Source organism: Pristis pectinata, chromosome 8 (assembly GCF_009764475.1).
Source record: "Pristis pectinata isolate sPriPec2 chromosome 8, sPriPec2.1.pri, whole genome shotgun sequence".
In the NCBI taxonomy this organism is placed as follows: Eukaryota; Metazoa; Chordata; class Chondrichthyes; order Rhinopristiformes; family Pristidae; genus Pristis; species Pristis pectinata.
Window position 1 is genome coordinate 77,578,377 of NC_067412.1, and position 20,534 is coordinate 77,598,910.

At 39.3% G+C, this 20,534-nt stretch overlaps 1 protein-coding gene across 1 annotated transcript in view; it reads right to left on the minus strand.

Moving 5' to 3' along the window:
* cul4b (cullin 4B) overlaps positions 1-20,534 on the minus strand; it is a 57,885-nt gene that overhangs the window by 21,745 nt on the left and 15,606 nt on the right. Inside the window, exons 6-10 of the mRNA XM_052021058.1 lie at positions 12,812-12,974; positions 12,642-12,731; positions 5,942-6,024; positions 5,524-5,591; positions 5,197-5,315 (exon numbers count right to left, since the gene is read on the minus strand). Of these exons, the coding sequence (XP_051877018.1) occupies positions 5,197-5,315; positions 5,524-5,591; positions 5,942-6,024; positions 12,642-12,731; positions 12,812-12,974 (523 nt within the window). The remainder of the gene's footprint in view (positions 1-5,196; positions 5,316-5,523; positions 5,592-5,941; positions 6,025-12,641; positions 12,732-12,811; positions 12,975-20,534) is intronic.

Below are 20,534 nucleotides of genomic sequence, written 5' to 3' on the forward strand. Positions count from 1 at the left end.
CTTTTTCCTCTCCTTATAACCCAATGCCAATAATTTCTGAGGTACAATAACGTTTAAAAGACCTGTGATGAAAAAACTCATTCTTCCAGACTGAATGGAGGTTTCCTGCACAAGTAACTGAAATAAAGTATTTTATTAACAATCCAATTTTAAATAAAAAGCATACAGGATGTACTCCATCGAGTGAAACAAGACTTTGAAAAGTCTCGACAAGGTGGATACAGAAACAATGTTTCCTTTTGTGGAATAATCCAGATCTCAGGCTCATTGTCCTAAGTATGGGCTTGCCCATTTATTAAAGAGGCAAAATTCACTCCGAGGGTTGTGAGTCTTTGGAACCCACTTCCTCAAGAGCTGCAGGAAGCAGGATTTTAGACAAGCAGATTATTCACAAGGGAGTGAAAGGACCACAATCGGCAGGAATGTGGAGTTAATGTTGCAATCAAATCAGGCATAATCTTATTAAAGGTCAGAGTAGGTCCAAGGCGTCCAATTCATACCTTTACATGCAAGCAGTCGCGGTGTCTTTGCACATTAAAGTGGTGGAATGAAAGGAAGAGCTATCAATGGTGTTTGAATGATGGTGAATGAGCTGGAGGGCTCTTCCTTTGACGTTCCTAGGTAGCTAATGAACAAGGTTTAAAGTGTACATGGAAATCTGGACAGTTTTTTTCATCTGAGAAAGCTCCTTATACCAAAGCACAGCATTTTCTATCATGCAACTGCATCTTATGCTACACTCCAGAGATGAATTGTAAACTACAGAATCAGATTATCACTGACGTATATGATGTGAAATTTGTTTTGCGGCAGCAATACAGTGCAGACAAAAATTAATAGTGCAAAAAAAAGGAATATTGAGGTGGTGTTCATAGACCATTCCGTTATCTGATGGTAGAAGGGAAGAAGTAGTTTCTGAATTGTTGAGCGTGAAGGAAGGCTCAGATTCCAGATGAAGGGTCTCAACCCAAAACATTGACTGTCCATTTCCCTCAACAGATGCTACCTGACCCTCTAAATTCCTCCAGCATCTTGTTGCTCCAGATTCCAGCATCTGCAGTCTAGTGTCTCCAACATAACAAGACTCATTATGCATTGCAGGTAGTAAGCACATTGATAGCATCCTGGTCTGTAGGTTGTATGATGAATTGGTGCAAGGGGGGAAGAAAACCTCATTTTTCAGGGACATTGTCAACAATGAGCAAGCCTTTTGTTGTCCAGGTTATTCCTTGCACACTATTTGGTGAAGCAGAGGAGAACACGATATTATCTTGGAGAATAGCAAGACTGTTTTTGGCTGCCTTGAAGCCTGGATCAAATTTTTCATCCCTTGAAATTAACATGGCTGAGAACATACTCTTCCAAAAGAGCCCAGCTTCATCCACACTGAACACTTGATGATTTGTTGAACTCCTTGGGAAAATTTTCTGTCATTAGTATCTGCACTTGTTGCTCTCCAGCAAGAATATTTTGTAGTTTGCATGTTTCTTCAATCATTCCAATTAGCCAGAGTTGGCCTTGAACATTATCATCACTTTCAGAAAGCTTATCATCCGTCTCACATTCTTTGAAGTCTTTCCATAGCAAACCTAAACTTTTTTTCCCCCTGGACTGTCATTAGCCTCAGGGGCAGATAGCACTGATTCTGATCCTCTAACCACAACAGTACAGTGCAAGAGGAGGCCCTTCAGCCAACTACATCCATGCCATCCACAATACCAATATAAAATACTCCATAGCCCCCTCATATGGCTGTAACGCGCCCCCCCCCCCACATCCGTATCCCTCTATTCCCTGCCTGTTCATGTGTCTGTCTAAATGCTTCTGAAACGTTGCTATTTTAAGACACCAAGATATTTATTTATTAGTCACATGTACATCGAAACACAGTGAAATGCATCTTTTGCGTTACTGAGAATGTACTGGGGGCAGCCCGCAAGTGTCGCCACTCTTCTGACACCAACATAGCATGCCCACAACTCCAAACCTATAGGTCTTTGGAATGTGGGAGGAAACCAGAGCACCCGGAGGAAACACACGCACACATGGGGAGAATGTGCAAACTCCTTACAGACGTTAGCCCGAATTGAACCTAGGTTGCTGGTGCTGTAACAGCATTACGCTAACCGCTACACTACCGTGCGGCCATCTGCTTCTACCACCTCACTTAAGAGCACATTCCAGGCACCTACCATTGTGTTACAAAAAAATTACCTTGCACATCTCCTTTAAACTTTCCGTCTCACCTTAAACCTAGACCCTCTAGTTTTTGATATTTCTACCCTCCGAAAAACACCATCTACTCTACCTATGCCTCTCAATTTTACATACTTCTATTAAGTCACCCCTCAGCCTTTGACACGCCAGAAAAAACAATGCAAGTTTGTCCAACCTCTCCTTATATCCTCTAATCCAGGCAACATTCTGGTGAACCTTTTTTCACATCCTCTTAAGAGTTTCCACACCATTCCTATAGGATTGCAACCAGAACTGCTCACAATACTCCAAATGTGGCCAAAACAAAATTTTATACAGCCACAACAACTTCCAGACCTTAATACCCAATGCTCTGACTGACGAAGGCAAGCATACCCTCCACCTCCTTTGCCATCCCATCTACTTGTATTGCCATTTTCAGAGAGCAATGGACTTGCACCTCAAGATCCCTCTGTGCATCAATGTTCCTAAGGGTCCTGCCATTTACTCTTACCTTTGACCTCCCAAAGTGCAGCAGCTAACACTTGCCCAGATTAAAATTTACAACTAATCTGTGTCCTACCGTATCCTTTGACAGCCTTCCTCATCTACAATCCCACCAATTTTCGTGTCATCTGCACAGAAACTTAACCTTTTTTCCATTCTCTCCACTGTAACACTTCTGCACTTTGCAACACATAATGAACTTCCAGGAGTAATATTTTGGACACATATGTTTTTTTTATTCTGTCCACATTAAGGATTGCTCACACCATCAATGCTGCATGATTTAACGAACAACATCTATCGAACGCTCACCTTTTTCACTTCCATTAATTACATCCATTATGATAATAGTTTGTAGTGATTTATTAGAGGGGGTGCAATCCTCAGAATTGCTGGGTGTTTTAAAGCCATTTTGAAAGATGCATTGAATAAATTGTGATGAATCCCAATAACAAGCTGAGCACTGCAACCCCAATAATGACAAATTGGCATGGGAGGAAGGCAGTCATGTATTTATGGACTGAGAATAGCACTTTTCATTACTGTGAGAAAAGCTTTGTACATCAAGGACATGTAAAGAGTCAACAACATTATGGCAGATTCTTTAATTCATAAATGGAGAAACAGCTGTTTATGGTGAATTCTCATCACTGTGTCCAAGTTATGTGCTCAACAAAGCAACTAGAATACTGTGTTAATATTGTCACAGCATTCAGGCAAGATCATAAATATGGAGATCTTCCAAAGCTGTACTGACAGTTAAACCCACAAGAGCTAGCACTTCCTGACATGCTCAAAAGGGCTCATTCTAGCTTAGGCACATGCCAAAGCTCAAGTTCTGACCTTCCAAATTGCTGCACCCTGATGCTGGATTGCAAGCACTGCATTTATGGTTTCTCCATGTTTCTCAGCAGTGACTTGGCATTCGGAGATGCCTGTTTTCTGCAATTGTGCCAGTTGAAAGACAGGTTACTAGTTATTCATGCATGTGGCTAGTGAATTTGTGCAACAATAAACCTTGAAACCTCTGGGAGACAACAATTAACTATTGAATCCCTGACAGGAACAGACTTTGTACTTATTGATAACTAAACTAATTCTGTATCAGAATCCTTGGAAAAACAATGGAAACAAGATGAACCCAATATCTCTCTCCAGCTTCAATTTTGTCTAAGGAAGGTTCAGTTATGCCGGACATGGCCCCTTAACAGATCCAGTCTTGAAGAATCCAAGCTAAACAATTAAACCACAGCTTGCTTACCATAACACAGACTAGCTAATGCTGAAGCCTTTGATTTTAGACTTGATATCTTCATTCCATGGAACATTAATCCTCTTGTGTGGGGAAAAAAGTTAATTCAAAAGCTATTAGAAATATACATTTAATACGCCAATCACTAACTGAAGATGGACTTGATGTAAATTGGCAGTTAGTTGAAGTGACGAACAAAGATTACTGGAGAACCAAAAGTTCCAGGAGAGACCAAAAGACTGCCTTCACTAGTTATCAAATTGTGCTCTAGCCACATCACTTTATTCACCATGTTCCAGCACACTAAAATATTAAAGCAGCGGTGAGTTTTTAAGAACATACTGCAAAGCTATTGATCACCTGACAGTTTAGACAGCCAGAGAGCCTGTGGTCACTCACAAGATGTCATGACTATTCAGGGACACTTTTGGTCAGAAAGGTCCTATGATGATTGCTGAGGAGTCAGCCTCCTGTTGGACCCCACAGCAAGAAACAGTATAGTCCAAGGGCAAACATGGGCAACTTGCTGGTCATCAAAAGATCCAACATCTTGTCCATTCAAACTGTACTTGGAGTAATGCCATGACACTTCAATGCCTTCCAAATCCTAGCAATGGTATACACAGTCTATTTCTTGGTGTCAAAAGTGATTGTGTAAAACATATTCACGTCAGGTACTTTCTGCCTCAAAAGAGACTTCGGCAAAGGAAATGTTAGGAATACCAAATTTACCAGTCTAGAGAAAGTAATCATGCAACAGTGTTATTTTAATGTCTGAGGGCACAAAATATAGAAGCTGCAGATTCATAAGTCTGAAAAGAAATTAGACAGTACAGGCTTTCCCTTACTCTTTTTGCAAGTTTACACAGCTAAAACTGACTGATGTGATAATGATCACGAATTAAGATCTGCACAAAAGCTCAGGACTGTGCACCAAACTGAACAATGTCTTTAAGCAATAGTGAGCTTGGACAAAAACAAAAATGGGAGGAAAGGTAAAACAAAAAGTATAGAATAAGTTCATAAGAAAAGGATTTCAAACATACACTTACAAATAGCAAAAAGTTAATGAGTTTGGAGTGAACAACTTTAAATTTACCCAACCACAAAATGGGAGATTAGGTGTATTTGTTATTTATCACTTTCTTTATTGTATAGTTTTTTTTTCCCCCACTGAATTTATAGTTAATTTTTGTTGCATCAATTTGCAATAAAAGTAAGATATTAAAGGACCAACATACCTTTATATACTCAATCCAATGTTGCAATAGAACCTGTACTCCACCTCGAACTCGACTAAAAAGTTGGTAGAGAAGAGAGAGATCTTGTATTCTATTTTCATCCAGAAGGCTGTTTAAACCTGCAGGGTGTTAAGAATAATTTTGTTTTAGTTGGGATGAGGCAAAATCCAAAACTCTATCATGGACTAAAGTAACTTGTACCAATGCAAGTTCCAACTATCGTCAAGTTCCAAAAAAAGACTCAAAAATTGAATTTGATTAATGTTTACTGGGGTAGAGCTATACCCTAACAGTTTACATCAGTGTTCAAGTTAAAATTCAGGTTACCTTTCTGAAGAATGGCTGGTAAATGTTCACCTAGAAGTTGTTTCTCCACAGTAGCAATTAGAGGCTTTCTGAAGAAAATTAAAACACAAAATTTAAATTATAAAACTAATTAAGGCCTAAAGTTTCTTGTTACAATATAAAAAAAAGCTACAGCATCTGCAAAGATATTGCTATTACTCAAATTCAATCCTTAAGCAAATATTGTGATTAGATTTAAAAGTTAACAATTAGATTGGATCATCTCAGAAAATTATATTTACTCAGTAGATAGCATCTTGAAGCTAGACAAAAACTAACTCAATTTGTCACTGGTAAAGCATGAAGCAAAAGTGTCTTAGAGGTAAGAGGCAAGATTAAATTATCTAGGACCATGCAACCAACAAGCGCCACAGAGTAACTGCTCAAAATCTGTACTCACTGTGTACTCTGATCTAAATATGTGATAACCCGATCTGCTTCTTCCTCCAAGCGTTTATTAACATGGTGTAAATATTCCGGAACCTAAATAGAATAAAGTCAAGTTATGTGGATTTTTCTTTCACTTGCCACCGACTGCATGGACTTCTTGCTCTTGGGTGTTGGCTTGCATTTGAACCAATTTACCATAAACACCCAAGGCCAATGCACACTCCTTCACTGGTTGCACTGACATTCTGCTTTGATTGCTGCTTGATTCATTGACAGTGATACCTCTTCCGTCATTGAAGTTTATCACAACTTTATTAACACTAGCGATCTTGCCCAAGCTACTATAATAGGAGTATGATGCTCACTAACCCATTAGTTTCTCCTCAAACTCCTCTGGTATCTTCTAGAAATTCACTTTGCTCCATACTTTGTTTCTCGTTCCCTATAGCCCTCCCTAAAAACATCAACCGACACTTCTCACCAAGATATCCTCCCTTAGCACTGACTGTGATTCCTTTCTCAAACTTCCATGACTTTTCAACCAACTTTGTCCTTGGAACTAAATTCATCACACAATCTCTTCTCTCCATATTCTTGAAAGCACCCTCAAACTTGCTATCTCATGAGGTCTCTGTACTCTCATAATACAGAGGACAACAACCACCCTTTTGTATACTTCACCATTCCAATTCTCTTTTGGCCCACTTCCTTCTAAAAGCACTGTTACAAACGTAGCACACAGAGGTCATTTATTAATTCCAGCTGCCAAAAATCAAACGTTTTTTGCAAGTTTTACGAAAATTGATAGGACTGGTTAAGACATTTTATCATGAATCTGCCCAACTCATTAGATGGGCAGTGGCGACAGAAATGTGAACAAACCAGGATTGGTGGTATGGGGGGGAGACGCAGACAGTGGACGATGATGGCGGTGCCCCCTCTTGTGGGGGGGCCCCCCCTGTAACTTGAACCTCCTAAGCACCAATCAGACAATAATATGCAAGTGTTGAAGATTGTGGAAACATTGTAATTGTTACATTTGTTAAGCATTTCACAATGTCTGGCCTCGAACTCTCATGAGGCTCCTTCCTCCATGCAACATCTCACCAAAACAAAAACTTGTAAATGCAATGAGTATTATCAAGATACATGATAAAAGGCCACATGCTCAGTGGCGATGGTGGGGCAAAAGAAGTCAGATGTGTAAGGTAGTTATAAATGGACACACGTAGAGATGAGGATTCTTAATGTGATGGAGATCAGCGAAAGGTAATCCAGAGGAATTTCACCACAATGATAAATTGTTATCAGTTATTAAAGAACTTTCCACTCAATTATATTATTGGTTTAAACAGCAGTTTACTCTATTTTCCTTTATTTTTTGCCATTAATTCTGGAAAAATTGCTTTACAGACCTAATATATGCTTAAAAAAATAATGGCATTGACCCAAGCAACATTGCCATCTACTAGCTTTCATTCTTAAAAATATTTCCCATGACCATCTTTCTATTCTTTAGCCAATTTCCTACCAATCCACCATTCATGCTTTATTCCATGAGACACTTAAGTGACTTAATAAAACTTCTGAAAATCCACAAACATCTACAGCATATTTCCCATCAACTTCATTACCTAAAACTCAATCAGATTAGTCAAATATGATTTACTTTAAACAAACCTGCGCTGGCTCTTGTTCATTAATTTAATGTTCTCTAAACATCAAAATTTCTCCCGATTATGGTTCCTAAAACCTTTCCATCAAGGTTAAACTGACCAGCCTGCAATTGTTTGTCACGTCCTTGCATCCCTTCTTGAACAAGGGCATCACAACTGGCATGCATCTTATACCGATCAGGGGACCGATTTGAACAGGACCAACCTTTGAATATCTACCCCATCCATTACCTCTATCTCCTTTCCTACTTAGAAAGTGTTAAGTATCACCTTGCTTAGTAATTATCAACCAAGTTCTCATTTAGTCCAGGCATACCTGTTAGCTTGTGCATAGAACACATCCTTGGTCCTTAATCAACCCCAGGCCTCCTTATATGAACTGTTTACATGCTAATAGAATACTTTAAGATTCCTTTTCATGCCAACTGCTATTATGTTCTCCTGTTTTCCTCTTCTCCTCCTCTTTCAACCTGAAGCCCCAGTCACATTCAAGCATCAGTCACATTCTTCTCCCTCCCACACCTGCAACTTCCCTCCCACCTTTACCACAATGTTTTTTTAAAAATCATAATTTCTACCTCCTGCATCCTGCTAAGGCTACTGGGGAGAGTTTAAACTAGCATTGTTGGGAGGTGGGATCCAAACTGGAGAGACCGGGGAAGAGGTGTTTGGCTCTCAAATAGAGAAAGCTTGTAGTCGGCACGAGAGGAAGGAAAGGCAGGTGATCAGACAGATGGTTTGAGATGTGTCTATTTTAATGCAAGGAGTATTGTGAACAAGGTGGGTGAGCTTAGAGCTTGGAATAAATACTTGGAGCTACGATGTGGTGGCCATTACAGAGACTTGGATGGCTCAGGGACAGGAATGGTTACTTCAAGTGCTGGGTTTTAGATGTTTCAGAAAGAACAGGGAGGCAAAAGAGGTGGGGGAGAGCGGCACTGTTGATCAGAGATAGTGTCACGGCTACAGAAAAGTTGGATGTCATGGAGGGACTGTCTATGGAATCTCTGTGGGTGGAGGTTAGGAACAGGAAGGGGCCAATAACTTTACTGGTTTTTTTTATATAGGCCACCCAATAGTAACAAGGATATCGAAGAGCAGATAGGGAAGCAGATCCTAGAAAGGTGTGATAATAACAGAGTTGTTGTGATGGGAGATTTTAACTCCCCAAATATCGATTGGCATCTCCGTAGAGTGAGGGGTTCAGATGGGGTGGAATTTGTTAAGTGTGTTCAGGAAAGATTCTTGACACAATATGTAGATAAGCCTACAGGAGGAGAGGCTGTGCTTGATTTGGTATTGGGAAATGAACCTGGTCAGGTGTCAGATCTCTCAGTGGGAGAGCATTTTGGAGATAGTGATCATAATTCTATCTCCTTTACAATAGCATTGGAGAGAGATAGGAACAGACAGACTAGAAAGGCGTTTATTTGGTGTAAAGGGAATTATGAGGCTCTCAGGCAGGAAATTGGAAGCTTAAATTGGGAACAAATGTTCTCAGGGAAAAGTACAAAAGAAATGTGGCAAATATTCAGGGGATATTTGTGTGGAGTCCTGCATAGGCATGTTCCAATGAGACAGGGAAGTTACGATAGGATACAAGAACCGTGGTGTACAAAGGCTATAATAAATCTAGTCAAAAGGAAAAGAAAAGCTTACAAAAGGTACAGAGAGCTAGGTAATGTTCGAGATCTGGAAGAGTATAAGGCTAACGGGAAGAAGCTTAAGAAGGAAATTAGGAGAGCCAAAAGGGGCCATGAGAAGACCTTGGCGGGCAGGATTAAGGAAAACCCCAAGGCATTCTACAAGTATGTGGAGAGTAAGAGGATAAGACATGAAAGAATAGAACCTATCAAGTGTAACAGTGGGAAAGTGTGTATGGATCCGGAGAAAATAGCAGAGGTAGTTAATGAATACTTTACTTCAATATTCACTATGGAAAAGGATCTTAGTGATTGTAGTGATGACTTGCAGCAGACTGAAAAGCTTGAGCATGTGGATATTAGGAAAGAGGAGGTGCTGGAGCTTTTGGAGAGCATCAAGTTGGATAAGTCGCCAGGACCAGATGAAATGTACCCTAGGCTGCTGCGGGAGGCAAGGGAGAAGATTGCGGAGCCTCTGGCGATGATCTTTGCATCATCAATGGAGACGGGAGAGGTTCCAGAGGATTGGAAGGTTGTGGATGTTGTTCCCTTATTCAAGAAAGTGAGTAGAAATAGCCCAGGATAGTATAGACCAGTGAGTCTTACTTCAGTGGTTGGTAAGCTGATGGATAAGATCCTGAGAGGCAGGATTTATGAACATTTGGAGAGGTATAATATGATTAGGAATAGTCAGCATGGCTTTGTCAAGGGCAGGATCCAGAACTGGCTAGCCCACAGAAGACAAAGAGTGGTTGTTGAAGGGTCGTATTCTGCATGGAGGTCAGTGACCAGTGGTGTACCTCAGGGATCTGTTCTGGGACCCTTACTCTGTGTGATTTTTATAAACGACCTGGATGAGGAAGTGGAAGAGTGGGTTAGTAAGTCTGCTGATGACACAAAGGTTGGAGGTGTTGTAGATAGTGTGGAGGACTGTCAGAGGTTACAGCAGGACATAGATAAGATACAAAACTGGGCTGAGAAGTGGCAGATTAAGTTCAACCCAGATAAGTGTGAAGTGGTTCATTTTGGTAGGTCAAATATGATGGCAGAGTATAGTACTAATGGTAGGACTCTTGGCAGTGTGGAGGATCAGAGGGATCTTGGGGTCCGAGTCCATAGGACGCTCAAAGCGGCTGCACAGGTTGCTCTATGGTTAAGGCGGCATATGGTGTATTGTCCTTCATCAACCATGGAATTGAATTTAGGAGCCAAGAGGCAATGCTGCAGCTATATAGGACCCTGGTCAGACCCCACTTGGAATACTGTGCTCAGTTCTGGTCACCTCACTACAGGAAGGATGTGGAAGCCATAGAAAGGGTGCAGAGGAGATTTACAAGGATGCTGCCTGGATTGCAGAGCATGCCTTATGAAAGCGGGTTGAGGGAACTCAGCCTTTTCTCCTTGGAGCGACGGAGAATGAGGGGGGACCTGATAGAGGTATATAAGATGATGAGAGGCATTGATCAGGTAGATAGTCAGAGGCTTTTTCCTAGGGCTGAAATGGTTGCCACAAGAGGACATAAATTTAAGGTGCTGGGGAATAAGTATAGGGTAGATGTCAGGGGTAAGTTTTTTTACTCAGAAAGTGGTGAGTGCATGGAACGGGCTGCCGGCAACAGTGGTGGAGGTGGATACAATAGGGTCTTTTATGAGACTTTTGGATAGGTACATGGAGCTGAGAAAAATAGAGGGCTATGAGTCTCTAAGGTAGGGACATGTTCGGCACAACTTTGTGGGCCGAAGGGCCTGAATTGTGCTGTAGGTTTTCTATGTTCCATGTTCCAGAAAGCTCTGGCTTGGTCCCTGCCTTTACCCCCTTCTGAAAATGTACATGGCCTATACCCAAAGCATCACCGTTGTTTTGTAATACTTTTTCCTGGCCAATAACCAATTCCTGGTCAGATCTGCACTCATCCTATTGAATTTAGCCTTTCTCCATTTAAGTAGTTCCACTTTGGAACGTTCGCTGCCCTTGTGCATTACCATTCCAAGCCATGTTACACTTAGGTTGCTATTCTCCAATTGAAACTTGCCTATCTGACTGATTTTTTTTCCCCACAACCAGATCCAATCATGCCTCCTTCCTCACTAGCCAATTAAGGAAGTTGCTACTAACAATTCCTCACCTTCTTTGTACATTAACATTATCTGAGTAAATATTAGGGTAAATGAAGCCCCCCAAATTCACCACTCAACAGTTCTTGCACATCTCTAATTTCCTTGCAGATTTATTTTCTTAACTCCACATTCTGGAGATTTGTTATTTTATCTCCATTCCTGTTCGGTGTTTTGCAGAATATTCTAGCAGCTTGATAGCATGTTTTCACTACTTGAACCAAATGGATACTGCCCTCAAACCTGCTAGTGTATTTTCTCTCTGCAGCATCAAAATACATTCCTTAATGAGTGCTATTACATCACTTCTTTTCATCTTTTTCTTGATTGAACATGTATCAAGAAGTGCCAAAGCCCTGCCTTTTTTAAAGCAACCTTACTTATTATACTTGTTTTAGACTCCCAGTAGTAGGGGACAAAGTTCTCCTTACCCACCATATCAATTTCTTTCAAAATCCTACAAGGTTCGATTAATAATCCTTTAACCTCCTGGGTCCCAGAACACAAGGCTAATTTCTCCTCAAACTGAAGCTTCAACATACCAGTAAAAAAAATCTTTTCCTTTGCCAACATCTTCCATCCAATGACATCTGAGTGTATTTGCCAATAATGTCAAAGTACAACCATTTTAAATTGTAGGCCAACCAGGATTTTGACTTGAGCTACATAATGTGATTTCAAGAGAGTGATTTTCTTCACAAGGACATAGCTGGAATTTGTTGGTATTTCTCCTTCAGAACTATGTGTTTTTTGTTTTACAAACTAGAATCAATAGTTTTGCCTCTTTGTCTCTCAATTAACAAAAGAAACCTATTAATAGCTTTGGTTTTAACTCTATTTATATGCCATCCCCCAGTTATGAATGCCTGACTTATGGTTGCCCCCATTTATAGACAAGCTCTGATAATATTGAATTCAAAAGTCCAATTACAGACATATGTCCTCTCTCTCTCTCTCTCCACTTTTATTAACTGTTCTTTCTTATCAGTCTTGCGTGCTTTTGATGCCATTCATTACAATACTGTGGAGTACAGAGTAGTGATTTTTGCATATTTTCCTCATGGACAAAATCAATATATGGACATCTGTAAAAACAGAAAATATTCATCACCTGGGGATGGCCTGTACTTCTCGCAAAGTAGGAACAATTCCAGATCCACAGAGAGACATGTTGTGCCACTATGGTAGCATGACTAACAGCACGTTTCTACAGCTCTGTGGCATATCGAACTTTTCTTTAACATGTGTCTAAAATGGCAGAAAGGATACTTCATACCTCCCGTTCTTGCATTAATCTTTGACCTTCTGTAGCATACAGACGATTAGTCTCTTCCAAAAACCTTTGTTCAAATGAATCTTGATATATCTGAAAAGAAAAACATCAAATAAATTAAACAGTTACAAATTAAACAGGATTAGCTACATTTAAAAGGATTGAAATCTTACCTGCAAATCTGATAGCATACTCAAGAGACTTCGAAGCAAACTCCGATCAATAGCTTCACCATTTCGTTCTCTCTCAATTAACAGAAGAATCCCATCAATAGTTTTATTTTGAACCTTCCGATCACTTATTACATGGGATCTAAATAATTCTAGACCCATGTCCCTGCAAAGCAAAATGATACAAATTAATAACAGTTGAAATTGCAAGATTATCAATTGATCCAGCAAACACAAAATCCATTATACAGCATAGAACAATACAGTTCAGGAACAGGCTCTTCAGCCCACAATGTCTGCAGCAAACACAATGCCAAATTAAACTAATTCTCTTCTGCCTGTACATAATCCATATCCCTCTATTCCCTGCATAAACCAAAGTTTTACATAGCTGCAACATGACTTCTTGACGCTTGTATTCAACGCCCCGACCAATGAAGGCAAGCATGTCATACACCTTCTTGACCACAATATTGACTTGCGTGGCCACTTTCAGTGAGCTATGGACTTGGACCTCAAGATTCCTCTGTACATCAATGCCGTTAACCGTGTACCTTCTCCTACATCAGACCTCCCGAAGTGTAACACCTCACACTTAGTTAGATTAAACTCCATCTGCCACTTCACTCATATCTGTAACTATACTTCAATGCAAGGCTTTTAACCTCTCTGCCATAGTAGCGCTCAATGTATATGTGCAGCTGCATAATACAACTCCCTTCCCACGAATTCATGAAGAAGCTACTGTTATCTGACAGAAATGCAATTCAAATCAATATTTCATAATACCTCTCACTTCTGCACTGTCAAATGTCCACCAGGAACATTTTAGATGAGCAAGCCAACTCACAGTATATTAATCGCCAAACTAAATCTGTAATACAGCAACAAACGATTGGACCCCATGTAGCCAAACACTGAGAATCACTGCTTAACAGTTCATCTCATAGAACCATAGAGCACAGTACAGGCCCTTTGGCCCATGATGTTGTGCCGACCTATATAAACCTACTCCACGATCAATCTAACCCTTCCCTCCTACACAGCCCATAACCCTCCAGTTTTCTTGCATCCATGTCCCTATTGTATCAGCCCCTACCACCACCGCCGGCAGTGCGTTCCAGGCACCCACCACTCTCTGTGTAAAAATGTACCTCTGAAATCTCCCCTGAACTTTCCTCCACTCACCTTAAATGGATGTCCTCTGGTATTGGCCATTGTCCTGGGGAAAAAGGTGAAGGCTGTCCACTCTATCTATGCCCCTCATAATCTTATACACCTCTATCAAGTTGCCCCTCATCTGGCATCGCTTCAAAGAGAAAAGCCCTAGTGAAGTGTAACTATTTGAAGAAAGTGTCCAAGAAAGGTCATAACCAAACCAACTATCAGCATAACTTAGTCCCTGGCAATGGGAGAGGGTGGAACCTTGCAAGGTACGTGTACCAGATGAAGCACAACACACACAACGATGGTGAACCTCTCTCTTACCTGTTTTCATTTTTTTTTAAGAAAAGTCCCCATCCACTGGAGAAACTCAAATATAGAATAATTGCAATACTTTGAAAAGCTAAAGTAGCATACAGCCTGTTAATTATAACTTCCACTGGTATTAGCAGTTTTCCAGAATTGCTCCTAGCTTTTTTGTTCTCTTTCACTAACCCACAAATAAGTGCTGGCAAATTATAATTGCAAAGGTATCACAGTCGAGTTTGATTCTTTCTCAGTACCTATCAAGCAGGGCCCAGAGTACTCAACACCACTATAACTGATGTACAACCAAGATTAGAGGTTCAAGGCCAATTATAGCATTCATTCTGTTGTACTTTGTAAAATCAGGTACAAAATGCATGAAGCTAATTTGGGACTTTTTGTCCGCCTAGCTTAATTATATTTGGCATAAGCAGCGAGCTAGTAGGAAGTCTTCGCTTTATTGGTAATGGTAGCAAACTCAATTATAGAATACATTAAAAAAGTGTCTTAACTTTTAAAGCTTCCAATACATATTTCAATGACAAATCACGACATCAATTTAATTATGTAGATTGCTATTCAGGTAGAGAGTTCAAAATCAAGTTCCTCTTGATATTCATACCAATAAAAAACATAGCAACTGGCTGATTTTAAATTTATAAGGAATGGCTATTCTCCCTGCCACTTTCACCCCCAATAGATGTATACACACATATAAAAGCACGTGCATATACGAACTGAAAATGAAAACGTGACTTCTTCAGCTCATATACATGCCTTTAATGTATAACATACCTTCACAAAACTGTATTTGAAAAATTCCAAGCATGGTTTTCCCTCCACATATTTCTACAATTCTCCAACTTACTACACAATGCCAAGCAAAAATTTATAGGTGTACTACATTTGGCCAAGGCACCTGAATGCGTTTAGAATGAAATAAAATTTTAAAGAGTTCTCAGCACTGGAAAATTCCTTTTCATCTGAAAAGAGCCTCAAGCAAGACGATGGGATGAAGATTGGATTCCCTCCACAATCAAGCAACCTCACAATCACCACTGTTCAATCTTCAAGTATGAGTGTGGGCAAAGCATCAGAAGAAAAATGATTTCTGTGGCCCTATACCCCTTTAGGGAACCAACACCTTGACAGGAAGGAGAAACCAAACAAATTCATACTTCCAACATTAGCAGAAATTCCATGTCATCAAATATTATAATGCGAAAAGTTAATTAAACACTAGCTATTAGGAGAAAACAAAGAGCATTTCAATAAGTAAAAATAAAATTCTGGGCAACCAATAATCAGAAACAATTGTAGTTCTCAATTACACCAAAATTTGTTCACGTCTGATGAAAGTGTTAAACATGTGCTGTTTAATCACTCTATTGATGTTACCTCACTTGTTGACATTTTTAGCATTGTTATTTAATTTTTTACACTTCAGATTTCCAGCATGAGCAGTATTTTGTCTTTGTATTTGTGGTCTTCACTGGGAACCCCAAACATACATTTTTTGGGAAAGTTTACATAAAAATGAAAAGGGACCACCAACAATTACTGGGAAATTTAATAGAACAATAATTTTCAGAAGGCATCAACACGTGATTTGGATTTATGTTCGTTAAACCCAAGGCTCTCTCACAGTTGCATCTGAATAATGTGTTATCAACTAAGATTAAAGTAGCTTCTGAAGCATGAAAAATTGTTTAACACACCCAAAGGGGTCACTGTTGGAGTGAGGGCTCTAGATTTTCTTTTTTGTCCTCCCTGACCCTTGGTGTGCTTAAACCAATTGTGGTACAGCAAGTTGCTTCTGCTCTCTGATGTGTAATAAGATGTAGATTTTTGATTCATATTTTAAATTAAGCTATTTAAGTAGCTACAGACAAGTAGAAAAGTAACAGGGTAAACTGGAAAGACAGCAACAAGAGGTGGATTTTTGACATTTAGATGTATTTAACTCCATGTCACAATGATAGGACAAGAGATATTTTTAGCAAAAGCTTCTGAAAATTGAGAAAACTCTCCAAGATAATTTTCTATGCTGGTCTCTCTCTCTCTCTCTATTCCCTCTATTTCAACCCATTCAACTTAATTCTTCACTTCTTGCTCCCTAAACATCAGACTGAAAACTACAAGCCGACTCTAGGACATTGGAATTCAAGCACAAAACTCAAAGATAGCAAACCCCATACCACGTTGTGTTAGAAAACATTAATGCAACACTCATAATGAGAATGGCAAGCAATTCTAAGGGGGAAGTTACTACACCCCAAATAAGCCTCTTGCTGGCCCACAATACAGGCACCCCCAATTACAGTCACAATTTAAGGATGCTCATGGCACATCTCCAATCCGCCAATAAAGTAATCTTCTTTGTACAGGGCTGGTCAACGTGTGGGATTTAGCTGTGAAGGATTACAGCAAAGACCAATTCTTCACCCATCTTACAATCAAACATTTATGTTCCAGCAAGGGTCACAGTATGCCAAACAGGAAAAGAAACAAGCCAATTTATAAATTAATTCCGTAACATGAAGATAAATTCTGGTATATCACAATTTAAGTCAATGCTGGGAATCAAACTGGTGCTATTCTGATAAAGAAGCCTCAGTACCACAGCTTAAATGGTTTTATAAAATGGAACAAAAGCCATAAAAAAACCATTAACACAAAATTTAACACAAACTTTTCAACCAGAATAGGGCTATGAGCTCGGGTTAGATGGAATATACAGTATATGGAGAATACCCCTACTGGAATAATAAGGAATACTTTCCCTGAAAGGGAGCAATATATCTTACTTCTTCATTTACAGGATTCCCTTTGTGCAGCTGGGATCCAGGGATGCTGAAGCTTCAAATAGAAGTGACTTTTGCACAGAAGGCATCAAACGACACCTGCCCTGGGATTAGGATCCTGGTGGACGCCCAATGATCTGAAGTCATAACCTCTTCACTAGTGTCATCTGTAGCAAGGCACACCAAAACAGGAGCTCCTTGGCTCTAGAGGAGACCTCAGTGCAGGCTCATACGAGTGGTGAAGAGGCAAGATGGTTCACAGGCCACAGATTCTTTGGACGAGAATGAACTAGCACCTGCCAACATCAAGGAGAGTGCCTTAGAAATCTGACCAGTATTAAATGGCCCAAGTCAGGGTTGCAAATCGGTCAGCACTGCTAATCCTTGGACTGAATGATGTCTTCTAGGTTGTCCCTGGAGCGACTTGTTTTGAGATCTTGGTTCCAAATAAGTAGCTGATAAAATGTGCCAAACAAAATGCATTAGCACTTATTTAATTTGACTGAGGGGTCCTTTTCTCCCAGTTGGAGGAAGATCTAAAAACATGTTCCTGGAACATCAATGTTCCAGTTTCAATGAAAGAAAGGTTCTTTCCTCAAGGTTCTTCTCCTAGCTATAAAATGTGTATCTTCAACAATCTGGTGTCAAAATTATCTGTGGTTGAAACTAAGGTAAATATCTGCCTCTATCTCCTTTGCTCAATAAAAACAAACATATGCAAGGACAATGTTCCAAATGGACCACGTCCTTCGACTTGCTGGAGAATCAGCAACATGAGGTATACTACCTTGTCCTTCCTTGATAATCTTTAGAGCTCCTTTATTACAAATATTTTCACCAACCCCTGAAAATACTGGCAAATTTGCAGTGGGCAATGGTACTTTAAAGCAGGAGACATTGAAGATAGCATGTGTGACCACTAGCAGCCAAAATAATTTGGATCTTGAAACTGGCATGAATTAAGATTACAAGGAAAACCAACAACAAAAATAAAGTCACATGCTTGAAGACAAGAAGAGTGGAAAAAGACTATGATAATTAAGATATCTACTTCAGGATACTTAAATACATAATTAGAGGAGTGGTCAGGACAGTACCTTCATGGCACTGGTGCCACTTTTCAATTGTCAAAAAGTATCTCCACAAAGAATTTAGCTTTAGGAGCAAACTTAAACAAACCAAATCTAATATATAGCCAAAAGTTATTTTCTCTTCAATTTATCAAACTGGAGTATAAATATTCCTCTCCTTACAAATAATACTTAAAATTTGCCATTTTGGATACAATCATCAAATGATTTTTGTTTCTCATCTGTTATCGTAGTGACAAAATTAATTAAGCCTTCTTCAAAATTATAAATATTGTTCAAGGCAAACTTTGTTACAGGAAGAGATGAAGAAAATTACTCATCTGACCGCTTCTATGCATCTCATACTGTATTGATCTTGAAGTGCTCAACATCTGCAAGATTTATTCATGCATACAAGGAAAAACAAAGAGTGACTATCAAGTCTAGACAGAAAAAATGTTTAATAAAAATATTCAGAGGGAAAATGCTCTGCAGACTACCAGATTTAAAAAAAAATCAGAAATCTTCTGAATGATTTTTCAATTCCTTTACATTCCACAAGGTTCTATTAGCTGCCTTGACCCATACTACATGGAGTAATATAGTAATTTTGAACTTCAGATTCAATATTGTTTTCCTGACTATGTCGCTGCAACTTAATTCTATTATCATTTGGTGCAATTACAAATGTGTAATCACTGAGCAATTAATAAAACCTTTCAAAAAAAATCACTGCAGTGTTAAATATTTTCACAACCACAGACACCAGGAAAGCTGTACCTTGCATATTATAAACATGCTAATTCTCCCATAGGCTCAGTGAGAAGCCAAGCCATAAAGAGCAAAGGGCTCAGGTTCAACACTTGTCTATGCTGTGATGACTGATCCCAGCTAATGTAGCAGCCAATAAGATACAGGAGTCTTCATTGCACCAAGAGTTGAGGGGGTGGACCAGAGGAAGATAAAGTAGTGTCTCTGCTCCTCAATGCTATTTACTGATTGTTGTTAGAAGTATATAAATAGGCACTGTCTACCAACATCTTACAAGACTGCAACATACGACTGCAGAAAACAAACTACCTTATACTATTTACCATCCAAGTGCCATATTAACTGTCAGATACTTTGATAAATCTTTGGTACCTGTGAGACAATTCCCAAGAAGTCAATGCCCCTGCAATTTGAGTAGAGTTCAGAGTATTTTAATTTTTAAAACAGTTTTTGCAAACTCTTATCGATTCTGTAGAAGTATAATCTTCTAGCCTGGCTATGCCATATACACAATGATCAACGATACAGCAAGCTTATTGATCCAAAGCTAATATTTCCAGAATTTAACCATAACCAATTATTTTGTATTAGATATATTCCATAGATAACTTTGATCAGGTTTCCTTCAAAGTTAGCCCAACCGTTCTTTGGCCCGATCCACATTATTATCTCCACCAAGGGGGCAAGCTATTGTGTGCTATAACTAGTCACTGGGATTGCTCTTGCTTGAAGAATGTTGCCTGGAGTACTTATTTTCTGTTATCACGTGGAAAATTGTGAAGATCACATTCAACTCAATAGCTGTACTAGACTATGATTTGCAAACTATGGAGACAAATCAACCGTGTTAAATCTACATTCAAATAAGTCAGTAGGTTAGAGCCTGCACGTGTTAAGGACAAAATCCTGATTGAAACAAACTGAAAAACAATGCAGAAATAGTGTGAACCTTTAGCTAAGCCAATACAGTTCAAAATTATTGGAATCAATTTAGAACAAAGGTGTATTGCAGAATATGGAGTCTTAAACTTGATTTTTGAATTTTATTTCAATATTTCAGACTGTTGAAGATAGAACTTGGTTTTACTGTTTAGGATTTATTGATCAATGACTAAGAACTAAAAATAATCCTTTCCAAAATTTAAGAGCCGTGACTTCAAACGAGACAATTCAGCAAATGAGAAAGATAGTTGCAAACTATTAGAAACAGGCTGCTTGAGCATGGTACAGCAGACTGGCAAGCCTCAGGGATTATAAGGATCCAAGCTGGAATACCTAGTGGAAATGGGGAACTGTAGGCTTTGAGCAAACAAGCAAAGTGGGCCAAATGTCTTCTTTTCTTGCATCACTTGCTTTCTTGCATCATCGGTGTTGCATTTTGCACTTAAAGCAATGGCTCCATGCTACACAATTCAATTCTTGAATTATTGGTACATTTTACTTTTCAAATCAGTTTGTATCCTCTTCCCTAAAGTTAATTTATTATTCAAATTGCAAAGAGCTGACAGTCCATACACTTTTCTTGGTACTGTACATCTTAACTAATGGGATAAACTCTGTTCATAATGCTACTCTGATATGTAATTTTGATACAAAAGGATCCCGAGCCAA